The sequence below is a fragment of the Rousettus aegyptiacus genome, unplaced genomic scaffold, assembly GCF_014176215.1.
Source record: "Rousettus aegyptiacus isolate mRouAeg1 unplaced genomic scaffold, mRouAeg1.p scaffold_m13_p_8, whole genome shotgun sequence".
Lineage (NCBI taxonomy): Eukaryota > Metazoa > Chordata > Mammalia > Chiroptera > Pteropodidae > Rousettus > Rousettus aegyptiacus.
The window spans coordinates 79510939-79536963 of NW_023416311.1; the positions used below are offsets into that span (position 1 = coordinate 79510939).

At 34.8% G+C, this 26025-nt stretch overlaps 1 protein-coding gene across 20 annotated transcripts in view; it reads left to right on the forward strand.

Annotated features, from left to right (window-relative positions):
* PDE4D (phosphodiesterase 4D) overlaps positions 1-25603 on the forward strand; it is a 1194235-nt gene extending 1168632 nt beyond the window's left edge. For all 20 annotated transcript variants that reach the window (XM_036226231.1, XM_036226235.1, XM_036226239.1 and 17 more), the window contains 9 exons: positions 3904-3997; positions 5396-5568; positions 6176-6274; positions 7113-7277; positions 8392-8491; positions 14482-14636; positions 15554-15676; positions 16139-16321; positions 17009-25603. In XM_036226231.1, coding sequence (XP_036082124.1) covers positions 3904-3997; positions 5396-5568; positions 6176-6274; positions 7113-7277; positions 8392-8491; positions 14482-14636; positions 15554-15676; positions 16139-16321; positions 17009-17425 — 1509 coding nt within the window. In that variant the 3' untranslated portion in view covers positions 17426-25603. The remainder of the gene's footprint in view (positions 1-3903; positions 3998-5395; positions 5569-6175; positions 6275-7112; positions 7278-8391; positions 8492-14481; positions 14637-15553; positions 15677-16138; positions 16322-17008) is intronic.
* The last annotated feature ends 422 nt before the right edge of the window (positions 25604-26025 follow it).

The window sequence follows — 26025 nt, forward strand, 5'->3', positions numbered from 1 at the left end:
TTTGAAAAACAGGTCTGTATTTTATCTCTTCTAAATCTGTAAACTGAAAACATAACAGCATTCTATGAAAAAATTATTTTATTACCTTTTCTAATCATTTTCTCCCTCATGCTAATTTTATATAGTTATCCTAGTCAATGGTAAGTAGTTATCTTAAAATAAGAGACATTCCGCTTATATTTAAAAATGGTAGTTGAATGTTTTAGTTTATTGTTCTCTATTATATCCATCTATACATTCCAAAACCAAATTGTAAGATCAACTACAAGTTGAGAAAGAACTAATGGTAATTTTTGTGGTTATTATTTTAGCTTCCCTGAACTGAAAGTTTTATAGCAAAAAAGAAAGCAATTTTGATTTCTTTTAGAAAATGCCCTTATGTTATAACGTGATCGACTCATTGAAATTTGTCGTTGGGAACTCTCCACAACCTTTCCCTTGGGAATAAAGAGCACTGCCTAAAATATTGTGTCCTCTAATTACATCGAAAGGAATTGTCGACTTCCTTGGAGCACCTCGGCAGCTGTGACAGGGAGATGGGTGCGCACCGAAGGGTTTCTCCACCCTTTTGGGTTTTGAACAAAGGCAGAAGAATAGTCTGAGAATATATGTATGTGACACAAAAATAATCAGTGAAATATACAATCTGTCATATATCAGTCTGTACAAAAAGAATCCTTTCATTGCCTTTTTTTTTTTTTTTGGTCTTTATTATGTGTACTATTTCGATGACTTGTGTAAGCAAACTGCCAGAAAAATTACCATTCATTCTTTATGTTCTTCCAGATAAATCAAATTATTTGTGTAGGGAGTCCACAGGTACTATGCAGTTTTTCTGTTTGAGCATATAGCAACATATTCCTCATGCCAGGGTTGTGTACAGGGTAGAAGGTAGTTCTTTAGAAAAACTGGGTCCCTATCTCACTTTTCCAATGGCACTCCCCCCCTCATCCCCCAAGCTTGCATTGAGTTACGCTGAGAGAAATGCATGGAGGGCAAGTACACAGTGGTCCCTGCAAAGTCTATGAAGAGGCTAGGAGTGGCTGAAAGCTTTACCTATTCCCCAGCTTTTAAAAAAGGGCTTTGTCATGACCAGGCAGTTCTTAATAGCAACTGTTAGCTCATAGCACGGACAATTTCAGGTCATACAGATGTTTTATGAAATGTGTTTAAAATGTTTAGCAGACTCTTTCGAATGTGTTTTACCTAAAAATTTTCTGAGAGTAAATTTTTATTTGTTAAGCAACGATTTACTTACCTTTGGGCCTTGTACATGGTATTATCAGTGTATTTCTGAAGCATGGTGAACATTTCCTTATCTGAATGATATCCTAAATTATTTATTCAGATGAGTAGGAGAGCTAGAAGTTTAGATATGTATTTTTTATGAGCATGAGTATAGTCAGATCTTACATCTGTTTGACCTACAAGGATAAAAGTCAGCCATCACTAGAAAAGACGTAGGAAACCAGAAGATAGAAAGAGCTCAGATAATGTTGAGCACCTGCTATATTCTGAGCTTTACAAATACACGATACTTTCTATTAGGTCATTTAATCAGTTGATAGCCTATAACTTACTCAAGGAAATATAACTTTATGAAAAATGAATAGAAAATGTTTTGAAGACATTATAAATATCTTCATGAGTGTTCCTAGAAGGTCTCAAAATTTATTTTTTCCACAGTGGAGCATAATATTTAATGCTAAATGAAAATTAGCAGTAATCCATGATATATTCTGTATGATCCCAATTTTTAAAATATACATCCATATAAATGTAAAAAAAAATGCATACAAGGAAATATAGCTAATTATGGTTCTCTATGAGTGATTGGAGGTATAATGATTTCTCATTTATTCTTGAGCTTTCTCCATTTCTATATCACATATGCTTTTACGATCAGAGACAAATTATAAAAAAGTACATGAACAAAGGAAGTGAATTTTGTATTCCTGAGTATGAAAATGTGTTTCCTGGACATATAATTTAACAACCAGAAGAATTTGTATTGATTATGGCCAATACAATCTTTAGTTTTGGCTTCAGGATAATACTAATATGCATTACTTTTTTCTAATAGTCTATCAAAATGTTTTTATTAATCTTCCTCGGTGCTTTGTGGTGATAAATTCTTATACCTAATCTAGTCAATAAGATTGACTTTGGAAGTAATTTGCTAAATTATCTTGAGTTAGAACACATTGGTGTGAATTACGCAGAGAAGTACGATTTTAAAAATTCTAATTAATTAAATAGTGAGTTAGAATTACATTTTAAACATTAATAAATGATAAGGTTACTACTATCTTTTCCCTAGACTTAAATGAAGATTTGTGGTGAAATTCAAAATTTTAAAGGCTACTAAATATTAGAGTAAAATATGACTTTGGGGATCAATATTAATAGTTTTCCCTATAGAGAAAAAAAGTATCATTTATGTATGTTAAAAGAAATATTAAGGTATATTAAAAGACCTATTTGGGCTATTTTGGGGCTCAGAGGAAGACACATTAAGAAGCAGTTGATATATGGGAAAGCATAACATCTCTAAGAATTCTAATTTTGACAATGAATGCTATGAGGTGGTGGAAGCTGAGTTCCAGTATTTCTTTGGATGAAATAGGTACCATGCCATCAGCAAAATAAATTATGAAGTAATGATGTAGAGTATTGAAAATTGACCTGTTTTGTATTTATGTAAATTGGGGAAATGGATTGGTAATTCTGTGAATACTGAGAACCAATAAATCTTATAATCCCTACTTGGAAAAATTTTTTAAAAAGAAACATTGTATGGTACCTTTTCAAATATTTTATTTCTCCATAGTTCTGGAAGAACACTCAAATAAATCTGTTCAGTTTTGCTTTGGAGTAAAAGATGACGTTTTAACCTCTGACCAGTATACATATTTTTTCTGCTAATGACAAATTAATTGATAAAAATATATCATGTTTTATTGTGTGGCAGTTCTTTTGTATGCCTATAAATTAGTTTTTTCCCTTTTAAAATACTAATAATGCACCTTATTTGTTTATGCCCTTTCCTCCTTTAATTAATGTCCTTGAGTGTCTAAGTTTATTTGGTCTAATATAGTAACCCCTGGCCACATGTCACTAAATTTAAATTAAGTAAAATTAATTAAATAAAATTCAAAAATCAGCTTCTCATTTGCACTAGCCACATTTTAAATGCGTAATAGCCATATGAGGCTAGTGGCCACTGTAATGGACAGCACAGGATATAGACTTTTCTATCATTGCAGAAGTATTGGATGGCACTGATCAAAGAATCAAAACAGTTTAAAACTTTGGGGGCATTTTGAAATACTGCCATTTGAGACAACATGGATGGAACTCAAGATAATCATGCTAAGTGAAATAAGCCAGATAGAGAAAGTTGAAAACCGCATGATATCACTTATATGTGGGATATAAACCTAAAAGCAACGAATGAACAGGACAAACAATCAGAGACTCAGGGACATAGAAATAGACTAGTGGTTACCAGGGGATGGGAGAGAAGGGGGAAAGGTAGACGCAGATGTGGTAAAAGGGGTCAAATATGTGGTAACAGAAAGAAATCTAACTACGAGAGGTGAGCACACATTATAAATATATATATGCCTTACTGGTAAATTGTACACCTGAAACTTACTGTATTTTGTTAACTAATGTCACCATAATAAAAATTAAAATTAAACAAATAGTAATGGTGATATAAACAGAAAAAGCAAAAACAATCACAACAAAACTAGATGGGTACTGAAATGGAGCAATATTCATGATAAGTTTTAAAAGCAAAAAAAAAAAAAAAACAATTGGGCATTTTTTTCTGTATATTAGTGTATGCTTATGCTATTTTACTTACATTTTCTTCTATTATTTTTTTCTGTTTTCCAGTTTAAAAGGATGCTTAATCGAGAGCTCACCCATCTTTCTGAAATGAGTCGGTCTGGAAATCAAGTGTCAGAGTATATATCGAACACATTCTTAGGTGAGAATAACAATATTAAGTGCAATTTTTAAATTTTTCTTTTGAGTTGTTTGTTTTTAGAGGTGGATCGGGGTACCAGCTCATTTTAGAAACCAATTAAGTGTTAGGAATTTAACTTATTTTCATTCATCATATTAATAAATTGATCCCGTAAGCTTTAGAAGCTAAGGTGATAAAGTACATTTTATTTTTTAGCTTCACTCAGGCCCTTAGGGATTTTCTGAATTAAAGTTGTATATTGCCAGTTTTTCCAAAGTACTAAACTGTAAAATGTATTTCTTAGAGAGATCTCTATACATGTATTTAACAAATTCTTGCTAAGTGCCACCCATTGCTGGGCACTAGATATTTAGTGATAATTTAGAAGTGGTCCCTGCCCTCAGTGAGTCCATGGTCTAACAGACACCATGCCTGGTAAACTGGGAGGCAGATAGATACAACTGCTAAAGGGAAGTTTGCTGATGATAATAGCTGAGAGTGTGATGTGCTAGGACAACACTACTCCCACCCCAACCCCCATCCACAGAAAGAAAATAAGTCAAAATCAGTAATTTAAACATATCCTTGATTTGACTTTCATAACAAAGTTGTTGAATATCTAATTAGCACATTCACTAAAAAGGTATTTATTGAACATACACTGTAAACAAGGATGAGTTCAAGGAGCTAACTGTCTTGAAATAAGGGATGAATGTACTGAGACACCTTGTGTCTTTTATTTGACAAGTTAGCTTTTGTGAATCTCATATTCACTTGTCGGATAATATTGGACATCCTCTGTGCTCATCATAAAACCGTGTTACATCATAACCCCTATCTCACTATAGTATAGAAAATGTAAAATAGCAAAAGCAATCTAATTCATTTAGATAAGCTGTTTTTATACTCTCACAGTATGATCCATTTCAGTAAGCTGTTAGATTCACACACTGTTGCTTTTATATTTGAATGTGAAGTTTCTACCATTTTAAACTAGTATTGAAACTGGAGTCCTTAGTTGGCAAGAGCAATTTTGAAACTACTAAAGTGAACTTCGAATAGGAATAAAGTTGATGAACAATTGAAACAACCAATGTGTTTTGCTTTTTCCAAAAAATCTGCTATCATGATAAGTCTTTCAAAAAATTATTAGAACATTCTATCAAAGATGTAACCACTGAATACATTTAATGTCAATTATTTTGCAGTGGGATTTGTTTACTTAATTTTGTGTTTTAAGGGTATGAAATTAAGTCCACATCAAGTTGCAAATACTTAACTTCTCTAAAAGAAACTTTATTTAGAAATATTTCCCAGACCATATAATGAATAATTAAAACCTGGCCAGTTATACATGTTATGGTTAAAAAACAAAAACAGAATTAATAGTAAATGCATAACGTTTTCTAAATTTTTAAGATAAGCAACATGAAGTAGAAATTCCTTCTCCAACTCAGAAGGAAAAGGAAAAAAAGAAAAGACCAATGTCTCAGATCAGTGGGGTCAAGAAGTTGATGCACAGCTCCAGTTTGACTAATTCAAGCATCCCGAGGTTTGGGGTTAAAACTGAACAAGAAGACGTCCTTGCCAAGGTAAGATGATTTCAAGGATCCTGATCATGAATATGCAGCAAGGCCATTTAATGAATTTTGATTCCTTCTCTGTTAAATAGATTAACCAGTTCATTAATTTGTAGGGATATTTGTTTGTTTCTTTGTTTTTAAGATGGGAAAGCACTATATACAGCTTTTTCTAAATTATTTGGGTTTTATTAATTTGCAGATCTCTAGACAAGTGGTCTGGGATATGTGTTCTTCACTTTTTTGCATCTATATTTGATTTTTTTTTTTCTTTAAAGTATTAGAATCTATCTTCTGGGTTTTAGGAGAATAGTAAAGGATTTTGTGAATGGATTTGATATAAGAAAGGCTTTGAGATTAATACTGAAAGTATGTAAATATGTTGTATTATCAAAGGTATAAGGTAAAGCAGTTCTATTCAGTTTTCAGTACATTAAAATGAATTTGCCTAAAGTTTTCCTGTACTTTGATGTGCATCCATTATGTGCAAAATGAATCTTTTAAAAAAAAGATCTAACAATCTTTTTTATTAAAATGAGTAATTTTAAAATGACTGCGTTCATTTTTTCACGTTGTATTTCCTTTTTATAATTTTTAAAAAATCTTTCTTTAACCCCAGGAACTAGAAGAGGTGAACAAATGGGGTCTTCATGTTTTCAGAATAGCTGAGTTGTCTGGTAACCGGCCTCTGACTGTTATCATGCACACTATCTTTCAGGTAATGTGGTTAAGTTCTATCACCTTTCTTTATCTCGTGACTTACTATCCAGTCAGTGAATTACGCATGCATCTTATCTTTTTTACTACTCACTCTCTTTTGTGTATTTTGTACTTTTTCTCTTGTTTGTTTCTTTACCAAGGGACAAATAAAGATATAGAAAGGTTGAAGTGTGGGCAAAATACAAATAAACCAATTTTGTTATTTTTTTCATTTAAGAAAAAAATATGATAGGAAAATTTAATTGATTCATTAAAATAGTTTAAAAATCATCTACATGACCCTGACACAAAGAGAATGGAGTGCTGACTTTAAAAAATGAATAAGCCTCTCTCCTGACTAATGTTAGGATATAATTTCTTCACTATTTTGTGTACTGCTCTCTTCCCCATATATTGGTTTCTCACTCTTTATTGAGCTTTTGTCCCAGCTCAGGGTTAGGATTTAAATGAGAAGTTGAGGCTGTAGATAGCCTGGGACTGGAACGACAGATTCCAGCCCTAGAAAGTATGTTGAGTTTCATTCAGTGGTGCTGGACTGAGGCTGGCTACATGATCATGGGACACAGACAGTTTTTATAACTGGCAGCTCGTTCTTGATACCATACATTTTGGGTTAAGCACCGTTGGGCTCCAGAAGGACAACTTAACTCTGGTTTTATCTCTGAAGTGTCTGGATCTTCCTAAAGGTTTCCATTTTCATCAGTAGACATCATAAGGGTGCTGGTTCCATTTCTGGGGGCAACTCTGGGGCGATTTTATTGTTTATTTGTTAGCACAGTCAATGAAAAATCTTTGTATGTAAGGATAAACTATTAAAAGGATTTATTTTCCAACAGGAACGAGATTTATTAAAAACATTTAAAATTCCAGTAGACACTTTAATTACATACCTTATGACCCTGGAAGACCATTATCATGCTGACGTGGCCTATCACAACAATATTCATGCTGCAGATGTTGTTCAGTCGACACATGTGCTGTTATCTACACCTGCTTTGGAGGTAAACTTATTTCTAAACTTTGAGAACACTAACTTTCCACTCTTAAAGTTCTCAAACTTTTATATTAAAGGGTATACAATGCAGATAATAACTGGCTTCATTGGAAGTATGTCGAGTTATAAAGAAAAAAAAATGTGGTGGTAAATAAATAGTAGGGTCTCTGATGATCTTGTCTATGAAACTTGAACAACAATTTAGGGATTCATCTGTTTATGACATTGCTTCATTGAAATGATCTAATGGACATTCTCTGAAGCACATCTGGCTTATTCAGTTTGCTTAGATTTTTTAGAATTTAGTTTGATGGCTTTTATATTTATAGTTCAAAGGATGATTATTTTATAAAATAGAAGCAATGCATTGATATTTTTCATAGACTTTATTAGAAGCACTACTTTAACAAATCTGAAGTTGTTCCATTAAATGTTTATTAAAACAACTTGATTTTTTTAATCATTTAGAGAAAGATTCTTTTTTGTTAATATATTTTATAGTTGAGATTGTTTTCATTATAAAATTGTGTTAATACCTCACCATTTGTGAGTGAGTGTTTTTCATCTGGAAGTTATTCCTTCCTTTTCTTCCCCCGCTCCCCAAGGACATTTGGCAATATGTGGAGATAGTTTTGGCTGTCACAACTGGGGCGAGGTACATGCTACTGATATTTCAAGAGTAAAGGCCAGGGATTCTGCTAAAAATCCTACAATGCACAAAAGAACAGCCTTTCATAACAAAGATTATCTGGCCCAAAATGTCAATTCTGCTGAGTTTGAAAAAGCTTGTTTTGAATGAAAGTAAAGAATATAATTGTTTATTATTTTTTTTAAATAATTTGAGATATTCCTTTTGTAGCATTTAAAAAATATAACCAATAGAAAAGATTTGAGCATTAGTTATAATGAGATTAGGTAAAATCATTTTTTTCCAAGATTACGCTTAGAAAATTCATGAGTAACTCATTATCTAAAAGACTCTTTTCCTGACACAATATGATAGTGTATTTTGAAGCCTCATTTTGTTTTCCATCAAATTCTAGGAAGTAATTTTCCATTCGTTTGTATTTTTAATTTGTGTCGTTATAGAATAGTGATGTTATCTGTATTTGATTTTTCAGGCTGTGTTTACAGATTTGGAAATTCTTGCAGCAATTTTTGCCAGTGCAATACATGACGTAGATCATCCTGGTGTGTCCAATCAGTTTCTGATCAATACAAGTAAGTGGAGTTAATTTATTTTTGCAGAGGATATTTTTTCTTTCTGCATTTTAGAATGAGGGTCTTTATAACCTCAGGGGTTGTTTCCAGAGCCATAACATTCTTTTGAAATTGGTAAATGTTCATTTAATGAGAGTGTGTGTTAATGTAGCTTAGTTCTGAAAATTATCATTATATCCCATGATGTTTGAAAAACATGCATTTGAGTACTTCTGTAGAAAAAAATACATATCCGTCTTAGTAGGCAACGGTAATCAAAGTAAAAATTTCTCCAAAGATTGAGGTAGTTATATCGTTCCTACATTTTAAATTAAAGGAAGGAAGGAAGGGAGGGAAGGAGGGAGGGAGGGAGGGAAAGGAAGGAAGGAAGGAAGGAAGGAAGGAAGGAAGGAAGGAAGGAAGGAAGGAAGGAAGGAAGGAAGGAAGGAAGGAAGGAGAAGGAAAGAAAGAAAAAAAAAGAAAGAAAGAAAATGTTCTCAGAATTATTGTTAAACCTTCCTCACTTTATGTAGATTTTCATTTAATCCTCTTCAGAAGCTGTAACTATTGCCCCCTCCACCACTATAACCAGCCCTATTCTTTCCTATTTAAAATTCTTAATGAGAGCAACAGGAACTCCTCTTTTAACTTTACCTTTTTAACCATTAATTTTTTTTTCACTGGTGAGTGACATTTCACCAAATAAGTCATTGCTGAATTTGGAAATATAAAGAGTGATTATAGAGACTGCTTAATATGGGGCATCTCTGACATATCGCTGCATAGAACACCTCTGTACGGACTATCTAGGTAGTGCTTAAGCTGTGCCTTTGTGAGGTTTTAGCTTTACAGAAATTCTATTTCTTTGGTACTTGATGTTAGTTTGTAAATGATTTAAATGTCCTATTATTTTATTACCTCCCACCATAGTAGATTAATGTTATAAATTTAATTTTATATACAAAAAAAAATAAAATGAGAAGTTATTAAATTGTTAAATTCTTCTTCTTATCTGTTAAGAATGTTTTGTTTTGTTTTGTTTTTTTGCCATGAGTCTGTAGATAATAGCTTTCTCATGCCGTATCACAATCTAGCTCTAGTAAGTAGTCTCTCTGTAGTCAATATTCATTTCCTTTACTTTGCTGAAACCAGATTTAAAAGGAGAATTTAATTGTAGCCTTGCTTTGAGAAATTTAACTTAGAGCTTTAGAATATTTAGATCTATTTTTATATTTTTTAATAGTATCTGGGCTACCCTATAACGAAATGCACTTCAGTGACTCATATAGGAGGATCTGAAAAGTCATGGATTTCCTAAAGTGTGTAGTTAGCCAAGTACATTTTAGAAGTTTGGTTTATGAACTTATTTATCCAAGATAGGACAGGATAACATTTTATGTTCCAACTACCTTATAAAAACCTATAATGGGGTGCTTTCAGGAATCATGAAAGCATTACTAAATATTAACACGTAAACAGTAATCACATTAGGCACAGCTACATGAGTTTGCATTGTGTCAGTGGTGAGGATTGACTGTTCTTTCCTAGAAGAGCAGGAAGGTCATATGGCATGATGTACACTAGCACCTTTTGTTAGCCTAGCCTGATTTATTATTTCGATGGTTATACATCCCTTACTGTGTCCCTTATTTTATACATTTTTAACAAATTCATAAAAATTTTGTCATATTTTTTACCTTTAAGAAAGGTATGCATTTTTTTCTTTAATAAAAGCAAAATGTAGACTGGTATGTTTTATTTGCTTCATATTATATATAATACTATACATTCCCTTATTATAACATTAGATTTATGAATAGATTGGAGAAAAAAATAAAAACTGTCTCAGGATTATATCGAAGTTCTCTGATAATTTTTTTAAGAAAAAAATGAGGACCATCTCTATTATTCTTTCTTGTAGACCCTCAAAGGGCAAAGGGGCTTAGATTGGCACTGGGGGACTCTAGTGAGCATCAGGGTACCAGTAGAGTCTAAAATTTAAGTTTAGTCTGTACATAAACCTGATGTTCTCCAAAGTTTGAGACCCACTGAGAAAAATGATGGAGCATTTCAGGGGATTATAAGTACAATGACAGTGCCCAAGAGTATCTGTTTAAGGTCATTTTGCCAATGACCTGCCCTAGGTAGAAAGATAACTAACTAATCTTGCTTCTGGAATATTTTGTTATTCAGTAATGTTACAATGATCTCCTTTCCGTGGGACCTCAGCGACACTCGGGGGGTTAAGTTCCCAGACCTCAGCGACACTCGGGGGTTAAGTTCCCAGAGCAGCTTTGGATTGCTAATGTTTCATTGAGGGTGTGGTGTGATGAGGCTGCAGTATTCCTGAGAGAATGAATCAGCATCATCACTTGGTACCTTAAAGTATCCCAGGGTTGATCAGAGCCCCAGGGCATTATGAGAATTACTGCCTTAGTTAGCTTTTGACTAAGGATCACTCCAGCAAGCATTTTATTTTAGGAGATAGAAGAGGCTTAGTAGCCAGTAACACAAATAAGTTTTAACTTCGTGCTATAACGAAGTCCTTCTAAATAATAAATAGCTTTGTGAAATACTTCATCAAAATTTTAGTTTGCGGTAAACTCTTTTTTTATAGACATTAAGTTTATGTTTTCTGTTTCTTTCATGGATTAATTGAGCTTCCGCAGCTCAGACTAGCATACTCGTAGCTCTTACCCTGAAGCTGGTGCTCCCAACTTGTCAGAAGTCGAAGGTTGAGTCTGTGCTTTTTGTAATAAGAAATCCTAAAGACTCTAATCATCAAATCTATAAACCCATGTTTGAGAGGTCACCTGCCCTATTTTAAGGAAGCTACAGAGGCATCATGAGGTTGAATGGCTTGCTTTGGGACAGAGGTACTAAAGCTCACCTGGCTGATTCTGAGTCCAGATATACCTCTGCTTCTTAGGTTTGATGGTAGATTCTATTAATTATTCCACTTGTGTTAGTTTTAGATGCCAAATGATTTGATACTAATGAAACATATACTCATTGTAAACATGCTGGAGATTTTGAAAACAGATCATTTCTACCTGGCAGAGTTGGTTAAACTTTTATAAGTGAATTAGGGATATGAGTAATCTGAATAAGATTTAAGGAAGTTAAAATTCCAAGTGGGAAGCTATAGAAGTCTTTTGGGGAGGACAATAAATGCAAATAAATCCATAAAATATAAATAGCATCATAAAGTTTTGAATATAGCGTGCTGGAGGGTATTTATCATAAAAAAAAAAGGCATTTAACTTTAAAGCATCATTTGTGGATTATATAGAGAATGTTATTTTTATGTATAAACACTTTCAAAATAAAGGTAAATTCATTTTTGTCAAATGTGGTTATATAGGAATAACTGCAGGGATCATTATTTTATTTAACAAAAAATTATTCCAGGCACTGGGAATACGTGAGTACACAAGACAAAGCTCTGGCTCTGACGAGCTTGACTTGTGGTGGAAAAGAGAGACTATAACGTGAATGTGTGACATCAAATGACACTAAGTTTTATGAAGAAAAGTCATGCACATCTAGGTCACAGAGTGAATAAACTGAGGGAGTGAGCCAGACAGTTTAATTCTTTGTCGTTGGTACCAAGATATTAAGTTAAAAGTACCACTTCAATTCCCCACTTCAGAGAGAAATGTTTTGTTCAGAAGTGCCCAGGAGAAATCAGATAACCAAGCATATTAAATTAATAACTTTTATTTTTCTATGCTTAAGTCTCTTAGTGGCTTGGGAGGTCTTTGGGAGGGACCATTAAGACTTGTACAGATATAATGACAAATAAGTTGAAATGTGATAAATGCTAAATGTGTAATACAAAGTATATAGGAGTTTACAGGAGAAACTGAGCAATTCTACCTGTGATAATCAAGAAAGGCTTTATGGAAGAGATGACTCATACTGTGTGTTGGAAGATGAGGGGGTTTCAACAAAAATGTTTTATAAACTAGCTTCTCTCTTCCTCTGTGCTACTTTGCCTTCTAGTAAAGTTTGAAGGGAACTTTCTGATTATTCTAGAACCTTCAAGAAGTCCACATGGAAGAAAATCTACTCAGGAACTGCAGAATCTTACCTCCTGTTTCGATAGGACCATATACCTTTAGTCGTAAAGAAGAGTAGAAAATTAAATGTCTACCCTCGGGGTTGCTTAAATGCTAACATTCATTCATTTAAAAATCAGCAGTCACCACCACCTTTTTGTAACAGCTCCAGATATTTGAGAGGCAGTAGAGACCTACCTGTCCAACACAGAGTCATTTCATGGCCTCTCTGGACAGTCTGGATGCCTCCTGAATGTCAGGAGCTAAGTGCTTTTCTAGGCAGGTGTGGCCAGGGCTCCTGGACAGTCCTCCACATGGAAGGCCATCCTGAGGTTGAGTAAATTCAGATTCGTTGTCAACAGTGTTCATACCACATACCTCTTCTGTCAGGCCACAGCTCCTCATCTTTTCTGCAGTCTCAGTAGCCTCAATTTCTTTTGTCTTTCTTCACATGCCATGTAAACTAATTCAGTGTTTGTAAAGCAAGCCCGAGTCAGTTCTTCTGTTCATTTCCCTTATTACATGCATATTTGCTCCCTTAGAAGCAACCCTAATTTGATTAATTAGGCATTATTTCTCCAATCAGAAAACATTATGCTTCCTTTTCATTATATGTAATTTAATATGATTCTGCTATAGAAACAATAATATTGTGTGCTAACATACTTTGTAGTTTAAAATGTTTTATTTCTATTTATTTAACCGTCTATAGCTAATGTTCATAATCAGAGGCTATTATAGACTATTTAAAAGTCACCTTGACCAGATACTGGCTTTCTAAAAAATGAACACTATTGCTTTATCAAAAAATAAATCTAAAAAGATAATAATACCATACATACCCACTGCCTGGGTACTATAGACATCTCTGTTCCTGTAGTTTGGGAGCAAAAATTTAGATGTGTAAATTCCTATTTCTATACTACTGATAAAAATCATAGGATTTCACAGTGGAAATATGTCTTGAACCTTTCTTCTTCTCCGTAGCTCCTTTAAAATAGTCATTGGATATTTCCATCTTAGAAAATATATATTTTCAAATATATTTTCTGTGCATTAGTCAGTAAAAAGATCAAACACATGCACTTTTAGTCTTTACAATGACTTAAGTGGAAACAGATTAAAGCGCCAGTCGATTTTTTTTTTTTTCTTAATGACTATCGTATAGATCAGGGTCTGCTATTTACAAGAACTAGTAAGGAGGCAGGATCTCTCACTGCCTAAAATACACAGGTCCCAGGCAGTTGTAAGAGAGCAGCAGAATCTAAAGTGTGGAGTTATGCAGGCGGCCTGACATTTACCTCTGCGTGAAGCCCTGACATGCGGGTGGGAAGGGCAATATATGTGTATAAAATGACTGCACGATACTTGGAAGAGGAAATGGAAAAATGAATAAAGCTTCAACTTCCAAAGCTATACTGTGGACAGAAATAAGTAAGAGTGGCATGAGCAAATCTAATATTGTTTGTGTGTTCCAGACTGTCCTTGTACCCTTTCTGAGTACAAATAATTCTAAGTCACATAATCTTTACATTATATAAAATGCTGGGTAGGTGGTGCATGGTTGACAGGAATACAATATCTTATGCTCTGGGCGTGTCATAAATGTTAAGAATAATGTCATATATTGCTGAGTTTATAGAGCTACCCACATCTGGAAGGGAGATTAAGGATGATCTGGTCCAATTCTTCTTTCACATTAAAAAAGAGAAAGCTGAGGCCCACAGGGCAAACTGCCTTGCCACATGTCAATAGCATTGGAATTTACTCCCAAGATCCCTGTATTAACAAGTACATTCTCTCCTAGGCGTTGTCATGTAATGGTAAGGACTGCAGAGATATTTAGGGGAAATTACATCCTAAACCTAACATATCTCAGAGTATGAAGAGTAAGATAAACATGGAATAAATGGCTTTGCCAATCTTCTTGTCTCTTGTCTTTCTTTCCAGACTCTGAACTTGCCTTGATGTACAACGATTCTTCTGTCTTGGAAAACCATCATTTGGCCGTGGGCTTTAAGTTGCTTCAGGAAGAAAACTGTGACATTTTTCAGAATTTGACCAAAAAGCAAAGACAGTCATTAAGGAAAATGGTCATTGACATCGTAAGTAGCTGATGAAAGCAAAAAAAGAGAATGATGATGCAAACTGTTTTTTTTTTAATGAAAATAAAAATTAGGTACAAGGAACTGTGTATTGTAAAACCTAATGCCCCTCCCCAGCACCTAATGTTTGAGAAGCTGCCCCTGCTGCTGTCAGTGATGTTCTGTAATAGGTTTTCTCCTTCTAGCAGTTTGAAGTTGAAAATAATGACAGCTTTAACCTCATCATTCTAGTTTTATTTTCTGAACTCCTCTGATATGGTGAGAGCAGAGGAAGTTGGCTAACAAAAACAAAGGTGCTGTCCATAGCTCAAATGGACTTTTTCCATTCGAAAAGTGGGAGGAAAAAATCCCCATCGATAGACAATGACATTTAGAAACGTCCATAACTTTACTCTATGCATATTTTCTCTATGCATATTATTCACAATGTTATGAGACACAGGAAGATCTCTCACTATCAAATAGTTATTCTGTTAAGCTTTGAATATACAAAGATAAGAATTATCTGTTTTGGATAAGCAAAAAATTACCCAGAATATTCTGCTTCTGAAGGATTCTATGAGCAACCTTGAATCATTTTATCATAGTCTTGTAACCACTTTCTAGTCCAAGGAATGGAAAAAATACGTGATGATATCTTATCTGTGGAGATGCCATCCCTTCTTTTCACCACGGAAGTGGTTCCCAGTGCCTAACATTCTGCATAATGCAAATGTATATCTGAGCTTTCAGAAAACTTGACAGCAAAAAGGAAAAGACTGCCCCAAGAAGTAGTAAAGAATTTCCAAGGACTGCTATTAGATGACATAGTGGTTTTCCATTTTTTTTCCTTCACATTCTGCCTAATATTTTAATTTGCAAATTACAACTTTTCTCCTCTGGACTTTTTTTACTTAATAAAATACTCTGTCTTTAAGGTACTTGCAACAGACATGTCGAAACACATGAATCTACTGGCTGATTTGAAAACTATGGTGGAAACTAAGAAAGTGACAAGTTCTGGAGTTCTTCTTCTTGATAATTATTCTGATAGGATTCAGGTAAAGCATTACTTGAATTTTCACATGTGTCTGGGTGTGTGGCTTTCATAAGATGTCTCCTTTCTCCTACCTTATTATTTTAGTAATTATAAGCAGGATTTTGATCCAGATTCTTAATCTTGAGAATTAACCAGACAAAATCCTATTCTTCTTTGCATTTGCATATGTGTTAAAACAAACAAACAAAAAAACTCTAACATCCCACAAAACCAGCTTCTTAAGCAGCTCTGAATTTAACTGTGCACATAAACAGTTTTTCTTGATATTTAGATGCAGTAGAGGTGGCATAATTTGGGACTATTTATACAAGTGTGAACCACACATAGACACATCATGGTTGAGCTGTTTGGAATGAATCTTTCACTACATGTATTTTTAAGTGTCACAGTCATTCGATGTGAATTTCTAGTAAAAAAAAAAAAAAAGCAGGTGCTAAATAGAGAAAGCATTTATCTGTTTTAGGTCCTCCAGAATATGGTGCATTGTGCAGACCTGAGCAACCCAACAAAGCCTCTCCAGCTGTACCGCCAGTGGACAGACCGCATAATGGAGGAGTTCTTCCGCCAAGGAGACCGCGAGAGGGAGCGGGGCATGGAAATAAGCCCCATGTGTGACAAGCACAATGCATCTGTGGAAAAATCACAGGTGATGCACTAAGCATAAAGCTTTCAGAGAGAATAAAACTACAACTTAAACATTTGATCACTTTTTATCCACATCACACAGCATTTTTGTGTTTTTTTTTAAACTAGTACTTTATTTTTTCAATCTCAATTTCACATTAGTGTTTATAAGCCAAAACCTCATGATTCATATTTGTATAGTTATTTATGTGTTCTTATAGCATCACACTCATTCATTATGACTAAATTAACATAGTATATTCATTGGCATAGAAATATTTATCTGATTTCATATTTGAATTCAGTTATATGAATTTATATGGAGTATGCCATTATTTCAGTTATTTAGAATCACCTATACATTGGCTATTCTAAAATAAAAATCCAAGCCTCAAGCCAAGCCCTACCATCTAAACAACTGTAAAGTTTTTATGTTGCAAACATGGTCTTCAGCTAAGTACTGGAGGCTGATTTTCACAAGCTAAGTAATAATGCTTTCATATGGTCCATTGCCTAAAATAGTGACTGTTTTACAAAACTAAGGTTAGTTGTCTTCTGTTCAATGTTATATTTGTGGACCTTGTCATATTTTATGTTTAATGTAAAAAATATATATTCATATAAATTAGATAATGTGGAATCTAGTTAACCTTTATTATGATTTCTTTGTTTTAACTCCTGTACTCAAATTAGATTTCTTTTTAACTAGGTGGGCTTCATAGACTATATTGTTCATCCTCTCTGGGAGACATGGGCAGACCTTGTACATCCTGATGCCCAGGACATTTTGGACACTTTGGAGGACAATCGTGAATGGTACCAGAGCACAATTCCTCAGAGCCCCTCCCCAGCACCTGATGACCAGGAGGAGGGCCGACAGGGTCAAACCGAGAAGTTCCAGTTTGAATTAACTTTAGAGGAAGATGGCGAGTCCGACACCGAAAAGGACAGTGGAAGTCAGGTGGAAGAAGACACTAGCTGCAGCGACTCGAAGACTCTTTGTACTCAAGACTCAGAGTCTACTGAGATTCCACTTGATGACCAGGTCGAAGAAGAGGCAGTAGGGGAAGAAGAGGAAAGCCAGCCCGAAGCCTGTGTAATAGATGATTGTTCTCCTGACACGTAACAGTGCAAAAGACTTTCACGCCTTCTTTTTTTTTTTTTAAGTAGAAAAATTGTTTCCAAAGTGCATGTCACATGCCACAACCATGGTCACACCTCGCTGTCATCTGCCAGGACGTTTGTTGAACAAAACTGACCTTGACTACTCAGTCTGGCGCTCAGGAATATTGTAACCAGTTTTTTCACCTCCATGTCATCAGAACAAGGGGGACATCTTCACGAACAGCATTTTAACAAGATTTCAGCTTGGTGGAGCTGACAAAGCAAGAAAGTCAACTCCAAAGTGTTTTCAAGAAAGTGTGGCTCATCAAGGCAGCCCAAAAGTTGGTATGATTTGGGGTTTCTTTTGTTTTAGTTGTTTGCAATATTTTCAGCAGAAAGAAGGCATTACACAGATAGGGTGAACTAAGGGATGAAACAACAAATGGGTCAGGAACAAGAAACAGCATAAATCTGTTACCGGAAGGAAGATGAGCCACAGAAATTGCATAATTTTCTAATTTCAAGTCTTCCTGATACATGACTGAATAGTGTGGTTCAGTGAGCTACACTGGCCTCTACATTTTGTATGATATGTAAAACAGATTTTTTGTAGAGCTTACTTTTATTATTAAATGTATCGAGGTATTATATTTAAAAAACTATGTTCAGAACTTCATCTGCCACTGGTTTTTTTCTAAGGAGTAACTTGCAAGTTTTCAGTACAAATCTGTGCTACACTGGATAAATCTAATTTACGAATTTTACTTGCACCTTATAGTTCACAGCAATTAACTGATTTGTAGTGATTCATTGTTTTATATACCAATGACTTCCATATTTTAAAACAAAAACTAATTTTATGTTGCAGGAAACTTTTTGTAGGTCTTCGTTTACTTTGCATTTTGTTTCACTCTTTTCAGAAAAGCAGAGTTGCTCTCCACTGACATTTTTCTTCATAGTGTACAAAGTGAATATTTGTTCAGTAATACTTTGATGTGCATTCTGTCTAATGTGTCTTAAGCCTCATGGACACTCAACAATCAGCTGGTGTCGTCTGAAGCAAGTGAGAGATATATAAATACCCAGTAGCTAAAATGGTCAGTCTTTTTTAGATATTTTCCTACTTAGTGTCTTCTGATAACTTTTTGCTATGTCAATAGACCCTCATTTCACAAGTGCATGTCTTTGTAATAACCCACACGTGTCATGCTCATTTTTATTATTTCCATGGTCAGTTATAGTAAGAAAAACTTTTTCCTTTGTGCTGCTTTATTATTTAGCGTGTGTTTGAACCTCTGTCCACATTCACTAGATAGGGTCTTGTCAAATATATCATCGCCATTTTGATTGATGAAAAGAAACAGGTAGTCAGGTTAGAGTTAGCATTCATTTCTACAGCAAGGTCATATATAATGACTAGCTTTTACTCTTGATTTACAGAAAAAAAATTAACAGCTAGGTAGGCATTTTTAACAATATTAGAATATATTAACCAACACCAGTACAACTGATGCTCATTGGTTTCTATGATTTCACCATGGATTAAGAACTATATGAGGAATATTCTTGAGAAGTGATTTCAAGTATAGCAACTACCCTTCCTTAAGGCGAAACATATAGGAATTGCTTTATCAGTTATCATTGGTTCATAAGCATGTCTTATAGAAGAGAACTTTAAATAAATACACTGAGGAGAGGAAGTTGATGATGCCACTGGCACCAGAGGTTTGGCAATACAATGCCATCCTAAGATACTGGGTGGAGGAAAAAAATAGAGATCACTCTTGGCTGGATTTAGTACTGAGAACTATATTACAGTTTTAGAGATTAATTCCCAGTATTTAACCTTCAGTTGGCATGTTGGGGGCATTTATTTAGTTTGGACTTTCCTCCCATTTCAGCTCTTAATAAAGTGTTTACGTCCTCTATGAAGAGTTTGGAGCCCAAATAATCATTTTTCATATTGATATTCAAGAATTGACATAAAGACTAAAAGGGGTATCTGACCAAATGGAAAATAAATAAAACAGTTAAGAAAAAGTGTAACCCTGAGAAAGAGTTATATTTAGGATGTCACAGGGAGCTCTCTGGGGACTAGTAACTAAGTCATCAGCCAGAGAAATGACCCAAGCTGAAGATAATTTCTATTTTAATGCCCTGATATCCACTGATGCTTAGAACCTTTGATAGGAAAGTGATGTAGCTCTGATCTTTTGCACGGAGCAGAATAGGACTTAACTAGTTAATTACCAGATTTCCATCCTCCTCACCTGTAAAAGTCAGGGAAAGATAACTATCTTTCAAATATAGTTCTATGTATGGGCAAGCGGTTTCACAAGAACACTTGGAATCTCGTTTCTGTTTTGATTTTATTTATTCCTAATAGAGGTCTAGAAGAAAAGGCAATCAAGGTTTATTCCTTTCCAAAATATTCTCATTCTCACTTTTCCCTTATACTTGGTATTTCCCTCACAGAGTGCCTAGAATCTTAATAATGACAAAAAAATTTTTTAAGCAGCAATATGTCACAAACAAATCCAGGCCTGAAAGGGTTTATAACTGCACTAAAAAAGAGAGGCTTTTTTTTTTTTAATCTGTTGGTTCTGAATGGTTCACATGTTGTAAAGATACCCACCGATGGACAATCAAATTGTAGAAAATGCATAATATGCAAGAGACAGGGACTAATGCACTGTACAATCTGTTTATCCTCTCCCTTCTTTCACCTTTCTCTCTCTCCTTCTCTCTTGCCCAAGTGTGCTTCAGAATTATACACTGCTTTAAAACATCCTTTTACAAGTGACTTTACATTTCCTGAAATGCCATAAGAAAATGCAATATCTGGGTACTGTATGGGGAAAAAAAATGTCCAAGTTTGCATAAAACTAATACATTTCAGCTTGCAAGTTACTAAACATAATAATGCTGTTTTAACTTTATTTTCTTTTATGTCACTTAAAATTCACAAAAAAAAAATAATGTAGATAGAACAAATTGCAGATAAGGAAGAAAACTTGAATGAAATGGATTTCACAGAAAGCTTTATGATAATTTTTGAATGCATTATTTATTTTTCGTGCCATGCATTTTTTTTTCTCACCAAATGACCTTACCTGTAATACAGTCTTGTTTGTCTGTTTACAACCATGTATTTATTGTAATGTACATACTGTAATGTTAATTGTAAATTATCAGTTCTTATTAAAACATCACCCCATGATGGGATGGTGTTGATATATTTGGAAACTCTTGGTGAGAGAATGAATGGTGTGTATACATACTCCTTGTACATTTTCTTTTCTCCTGTAATATAGTCTTGTCACCTTAGAGCTTGTTTATGGAAGATTCAAGAAAACTATAAAATACATAAAGATATATAAATTTAAAAAACATAGCTGCAGGTCTTTGGTCCCAGGGCTGTGCCTTAACTTTAACCAATATTTTCTTCTGTTTCGCTGCATTTGAAAGTAAGGTAATGGTGGGGCTAGGGCTGGGCATTTTACATCTGAGCTTCAAATCGATTGGTTTTCTGGCAATAGCTAGATTTTAAAAAACCACAGACAACCTCTGGAAGATTCTGAGACCTTTTTGAAATACAAGCTCTTAAGTATTTCTTGCCACATAGCAGCATTGCATATATGATGATTGTTTTCCCCATCGGTTGATCAAGAGGTACTTGAGTTAGTTATTTTCTACTTCCAACACCACCGGGAAAATGTCTTGTCCAGTCATTACAAAGAGTATTTTTGGCTTCTAGAGCACATAGGCAAATGACCTTGATTTGAAACTGGAGCCATAGGTCACATGTGTTGGTTAGTCTTTTATTCATCAACTTCCTGTCATGTTAAGAGAATATAGAATGTGAAAAAGGTCATTTTTTAATCCTAGACTTTTTCTTCAACTAAGATCAATCAAAACATTTTTTTGTATGTTAAGTCCATATGTAGACACAAAGTTTTATATGATGCCAACTCACATAGCATAAAAGAGTCACCATTCTCTAGAATTTGTTACTGCAAAACTTGTATTATTACAGAATTTTAGAACTTACATTGCAATAGAATTTTAAAATCGCTCAATGGACAGCTCCCGAAAGCTATGAGAAATTCCCAGTGAATGTTGTGGATACCTTTTACTGTTGCCCAGCCCTCAGAAAACACGATTAAGTGGAAGGAGAGATTCTTTTACTAGGAAAAATGAGCCTCCTATTATTTTGTTTTATTTTTTGACACAAACTGTAGATTTTAGCAGCCCTGGCCCAAAGGAATTTGATTACTTTTGTTTTAAACAGTACAAAGGGGACACTATAATTATAAAAACATCCTTATTGATTTTAGTTTTTAATTTTATTTCTTTAGATAATGTTTTCAGAGTGATAAATTGTGTGTGAGCATTAAAAATGACGATTCTTTTAGTGGTTTCTTAGCCTCTCTTACAGCCCATGGGGATAGTACTGTACATCAATACCTTCATATGAAATTTTTATATGCAATGAAAATAAAAGCATGGGTTGATTCTGCTTATTTATGACTCAATCTTTTACAAATAAAAAATTACTCATTTTAAATTGTAGTTCAGTCAGCACAAGTCTCCAAGAGTAATGAAGATTGTTAAAATGAAATGATAGTGACATCATTAGCTAGTAATGACATCTGTAATCAAATGAAACATTTATCTTTCATTACGAAATTAATCTTGCTATAGAAAAAATTGCCAAAATTATTTCAATGGGCTACAAGATTAATCACAGTATTTTGTAAACAGGCTTAAGAAGGGGACTTATGTTTAATTGAATATTCTGGTATACTGAAACTTAGTCAGCCAACATTTATTTGTTTGGTACCTACTCTGCAAAGTACAAGGTTCTAAAGATTCAGCAGTGAAGAAGACACAGCTTCTGCTTTTGTGAGCTTATGGTCTGGAAGGAACGAAGGCATTAAACAAGTTCATACACGTGCCATCAGTGCATTCTGTACAACGAAGAACCTGTGACTAAGCGGAATCCTGAACTTGCTGTCTTCCAGGGGGCCAGAGAAGGCTTTCTTCAGGAAGTGATTTGGGGCTGAGCTCTGAAGAATAGTGAGAGGTAACCAAGCAAAAGGGAGAATTGAAGGAAGAAGAAGGGGATCCAAATGGGAAACTTCATTTGCAAAAGTCCTGAGATACAAATGAGCTTGAGACTTCTGGAGAAATGGAAAGAAAGCTCCCCTGCTCCATCACTGATTATTTCTTATCCTGCTTTATTTTCTTTATAATGTTTATCACAAATGACATATATATATATAGATAAGTATCTATATATATATCTGGTCTATCCTGCCAGAACACAGCTCCACTTAAAACTATGCCGAGTACTCAGTGCTTAATATTTTTTGAATATACAGCCACCAAATTGAGATTGGATATAATTTAATCTGATAAAACATTTTAGGGTCTCAAAGAGGTTTTTAAGTGAATGTCATAAAAATATTCTGGTGTTTTTTTGTTTTGTTTTCGGCCTTGCTAAGATCCAGGATAAAGACAAGTTTAAGTCTTTGATCATATTGCTAACTAAAAACTCTGCCTAGTGCTCACAAATTCTTTTTTTTTTTCCCCCCTGAATAACAAAAGTTCAGCTGTCATGGTAAGGAGAGTAAATGAGTCAGCAAACATTTAATACAGGTAATCCCCAAAGCTTAAATACTAGAATAAGGATATAGTAGTAGCCCCCTTATTTGTGATTTTGCTTTCTGAAGTTTATCTGTGGTCAACTGCGGTCTGAAAATATTAAATGGAAAATTCCAGAAATAAACAATTCATCAGTTTTAAATTGCATGCCATTCTGAGTAGTGTGATGAAGTCTCGCGAGTCTCAGTCCTGCCCGGGATGTGAATCCCGTCTCTACGTCTCTACGTTGTACGTACTCCCCACGTAGTAGCTGTCTAGGTTATCAGATTGCTTGTTGAGTTGTCACAGTGCTTGTGTTCAAGTAACCTTTATTTTACTTAATAATGGTCACAAAGCCATAAAGTGAGTAAAAAGGTGAAAGTTCTTGGCTTAATAAGGAAAGAAAACAATTGCATGCTGAGGTTGGTAAGAGCTGCAGTAAGAACAAATCTGTCTGTGAAATTGTGATGAAGGAAAAAGAAATTTGTACTAGTTTTAGTGTCGCATCTCAAACTGCACAAGTTATGACCATTGAGGCTGATAAGTGCTTAGTTAAGATGGAAAAGATGCTAAATTCATGGGCGGAAGACCCAGACAGAAAAGGTGTTTCCAGTGAAGGCAACGTGTTGTGCCAGAAAGCAGTCGCTGTTTAGATCGACAACCAGTGAGTCAAGATTTGGAAAGAAAGGGACCACTTGAAATTTTACCTTCCTCTGTCAAGCGGGCACTACAGACATCCAGGAGAGCTGACTCCGGTAAGAATTCTGACTTCTTTGGCTTTTGCCGGTTTTCCTACAGTCACATCTGCAGGCTCCAGAGTGGAGTGTAGCCCAGGTATCGACCAGAATGTGGCAAGGCTTTCCATTAATTTTAATTTTAGTTTCCTCTTGGCTGTTTAAGGGAATAATTGATAATAGTTTAATGGAGAATCCTTGAGAGTCTCATCAACTCTGGGAGGGGCCCTCCTTTGAAGGTAGATAAGGCAGGCTTTGAGTTGATGTGGAAGAATTTGACAAAACCTTTGAGGGCAATCTTTTTTTTTTTTTTTTTTTTTACCAATGTTCCAGTTGGGAGCAAATAACAAGTGGATTTCTGGGCCAGTGTTTTGCTGATAGATGCTTAGGAGGGTACATTGGGGGAGGCCCAGGTGTTTTAGATTTCTGGCTTTAGAGCTCTTTCAGCTGCCAGATAACTAACTTAGTGATCTTTATTTACAGTCTTGTGGTCTTTTCAAAGTGGAAAGGCAATTGAGATAGAGGATTAGTGTGTACTCAGGTAAAGGAAAATAGAATAGAAGACAAGTCAGTCTTACTGTCTTCTGTTTTAGGTACTACTTGTGTCGTTAAATTTTTTAGTAGGCTTTTGCAATGAATCTTCCGGTAAAACTATTTTGGAATTTTGAAGGCTTTTGGAGGATTATGTATTTCGATTAAAATAGGTATTCCATTTTTTGTTAAATGAGAACCCTTGCTTTCAAGTGCATATTTAATTGGAATGTTCTCCATGATAATTCTAGGCCATTGTAATTCTAGGTTGTCTTAGGAAGATTTCGTAAGAACCTCAGTTCTTAGACCTAAAATAAGCAGGTATGCTTTGATGTGGTATGCTCAATTCTCTGAAACTTTAGCTATATCTTGGATCTCATGAAGCCAAATTAATACTTTAGGCAGATGTGCCACTGGGTTGGGGATTTTGTGGTGTTTTACAGTGTACCTTATTGCCAAAAAGAGGTAAAAAAAAAAAAAAAAACGAAAAAAAAAACAAAGAAGACAATGAAAATGATACAAACTTTAACACTTCATGAAGTGGACAGTCTCCTTTAGATCTGTCAAAGGGGCAGAAAACAAGAGCTTCCATAAGATAAAGAATAAGAAACAAGGATGAGACAAATAGAAAACACCTGGGTGTCTATAATCACACTATTAACCTTGTTTGGGAGTGAGAAGGCCCAGACTTCGTTGGCTTAGTATTTGGGGATTGGCAGACTAAATATGCTGCATTTTTGGTCAAGCAAAACATTTACAGAGACCTAAGAGTTATCTGAGTTTCAGTTTGCTGACCTGGCATCTAGAGCAGGAGTAGCTCCGTATTGGGCCCAGAAATTTATTTCTACAGTGTTTTGTACATACTCTTATAGTGGCTTTTTTTCCTTCTAATTTGTTGTCATTCTCCTTTTCACTTTCTGCCTCTCTCACTAGATTGTGAGTTAGTTTTTTTTGTTTTGTTTGTTTGTTTAAGGCAATGTACTCCTTTTGGCCCATTTACTAAAGATTTAAATCAGGATATTAATATTTAACTATTCTTTCCCTTCTAACACCAGCACTTTTCAAAATATGGCCCTGGAACTGATATCAGAATCAACTAGTATCGTGTTAGAAATGCAAATTATTAAGCCCCAACTCAGGTCTCTGGAATGAGAATCTCTAGGGGTGGGCCTTAGACTCTCTTTCAACAAGTCCTCTTGTTACTTTTATGTGCCATAAAGTTTGAGAAAACACCATTCAAAAGCTTATGGAGTTCTTTTTTCCTCGTTTGGTTTTGCAAAAAAAAAAAAGCAAAAGTAATAATCTCAACCCCCTTTCTAATTCATTGCATTTACTCAAAGGGATGCATGTTACTGTAGGAGCTGCAACAGGTGACCTGATGAGGGCTTATAGCAACTGGAGGAACAGAATCACACGTTTGGACAATTTTCATCAAGCAGGAAAGGAATGATAAATCCAGCTACTGGCTCCCTTAAGCAGCAGAGGAAAGCTAGGATTGACTGTTACCATCATGGCATTCATTGGTATCATATGGGTTTGGGACCCAATATCAACATTGTGTGTGTGTGTGTGTGTGTGTGTGTGTGTGTGTGTGTGTGTGTGTGTGGTGATGGTGGGGCAGGGGGGGTTGCCACACCAACAAGCAATTCTCCACCAGCCGGGTGTCCTAAAATTCAATTTAATTCTATTAGTATCAGAATTTATCTGGAGA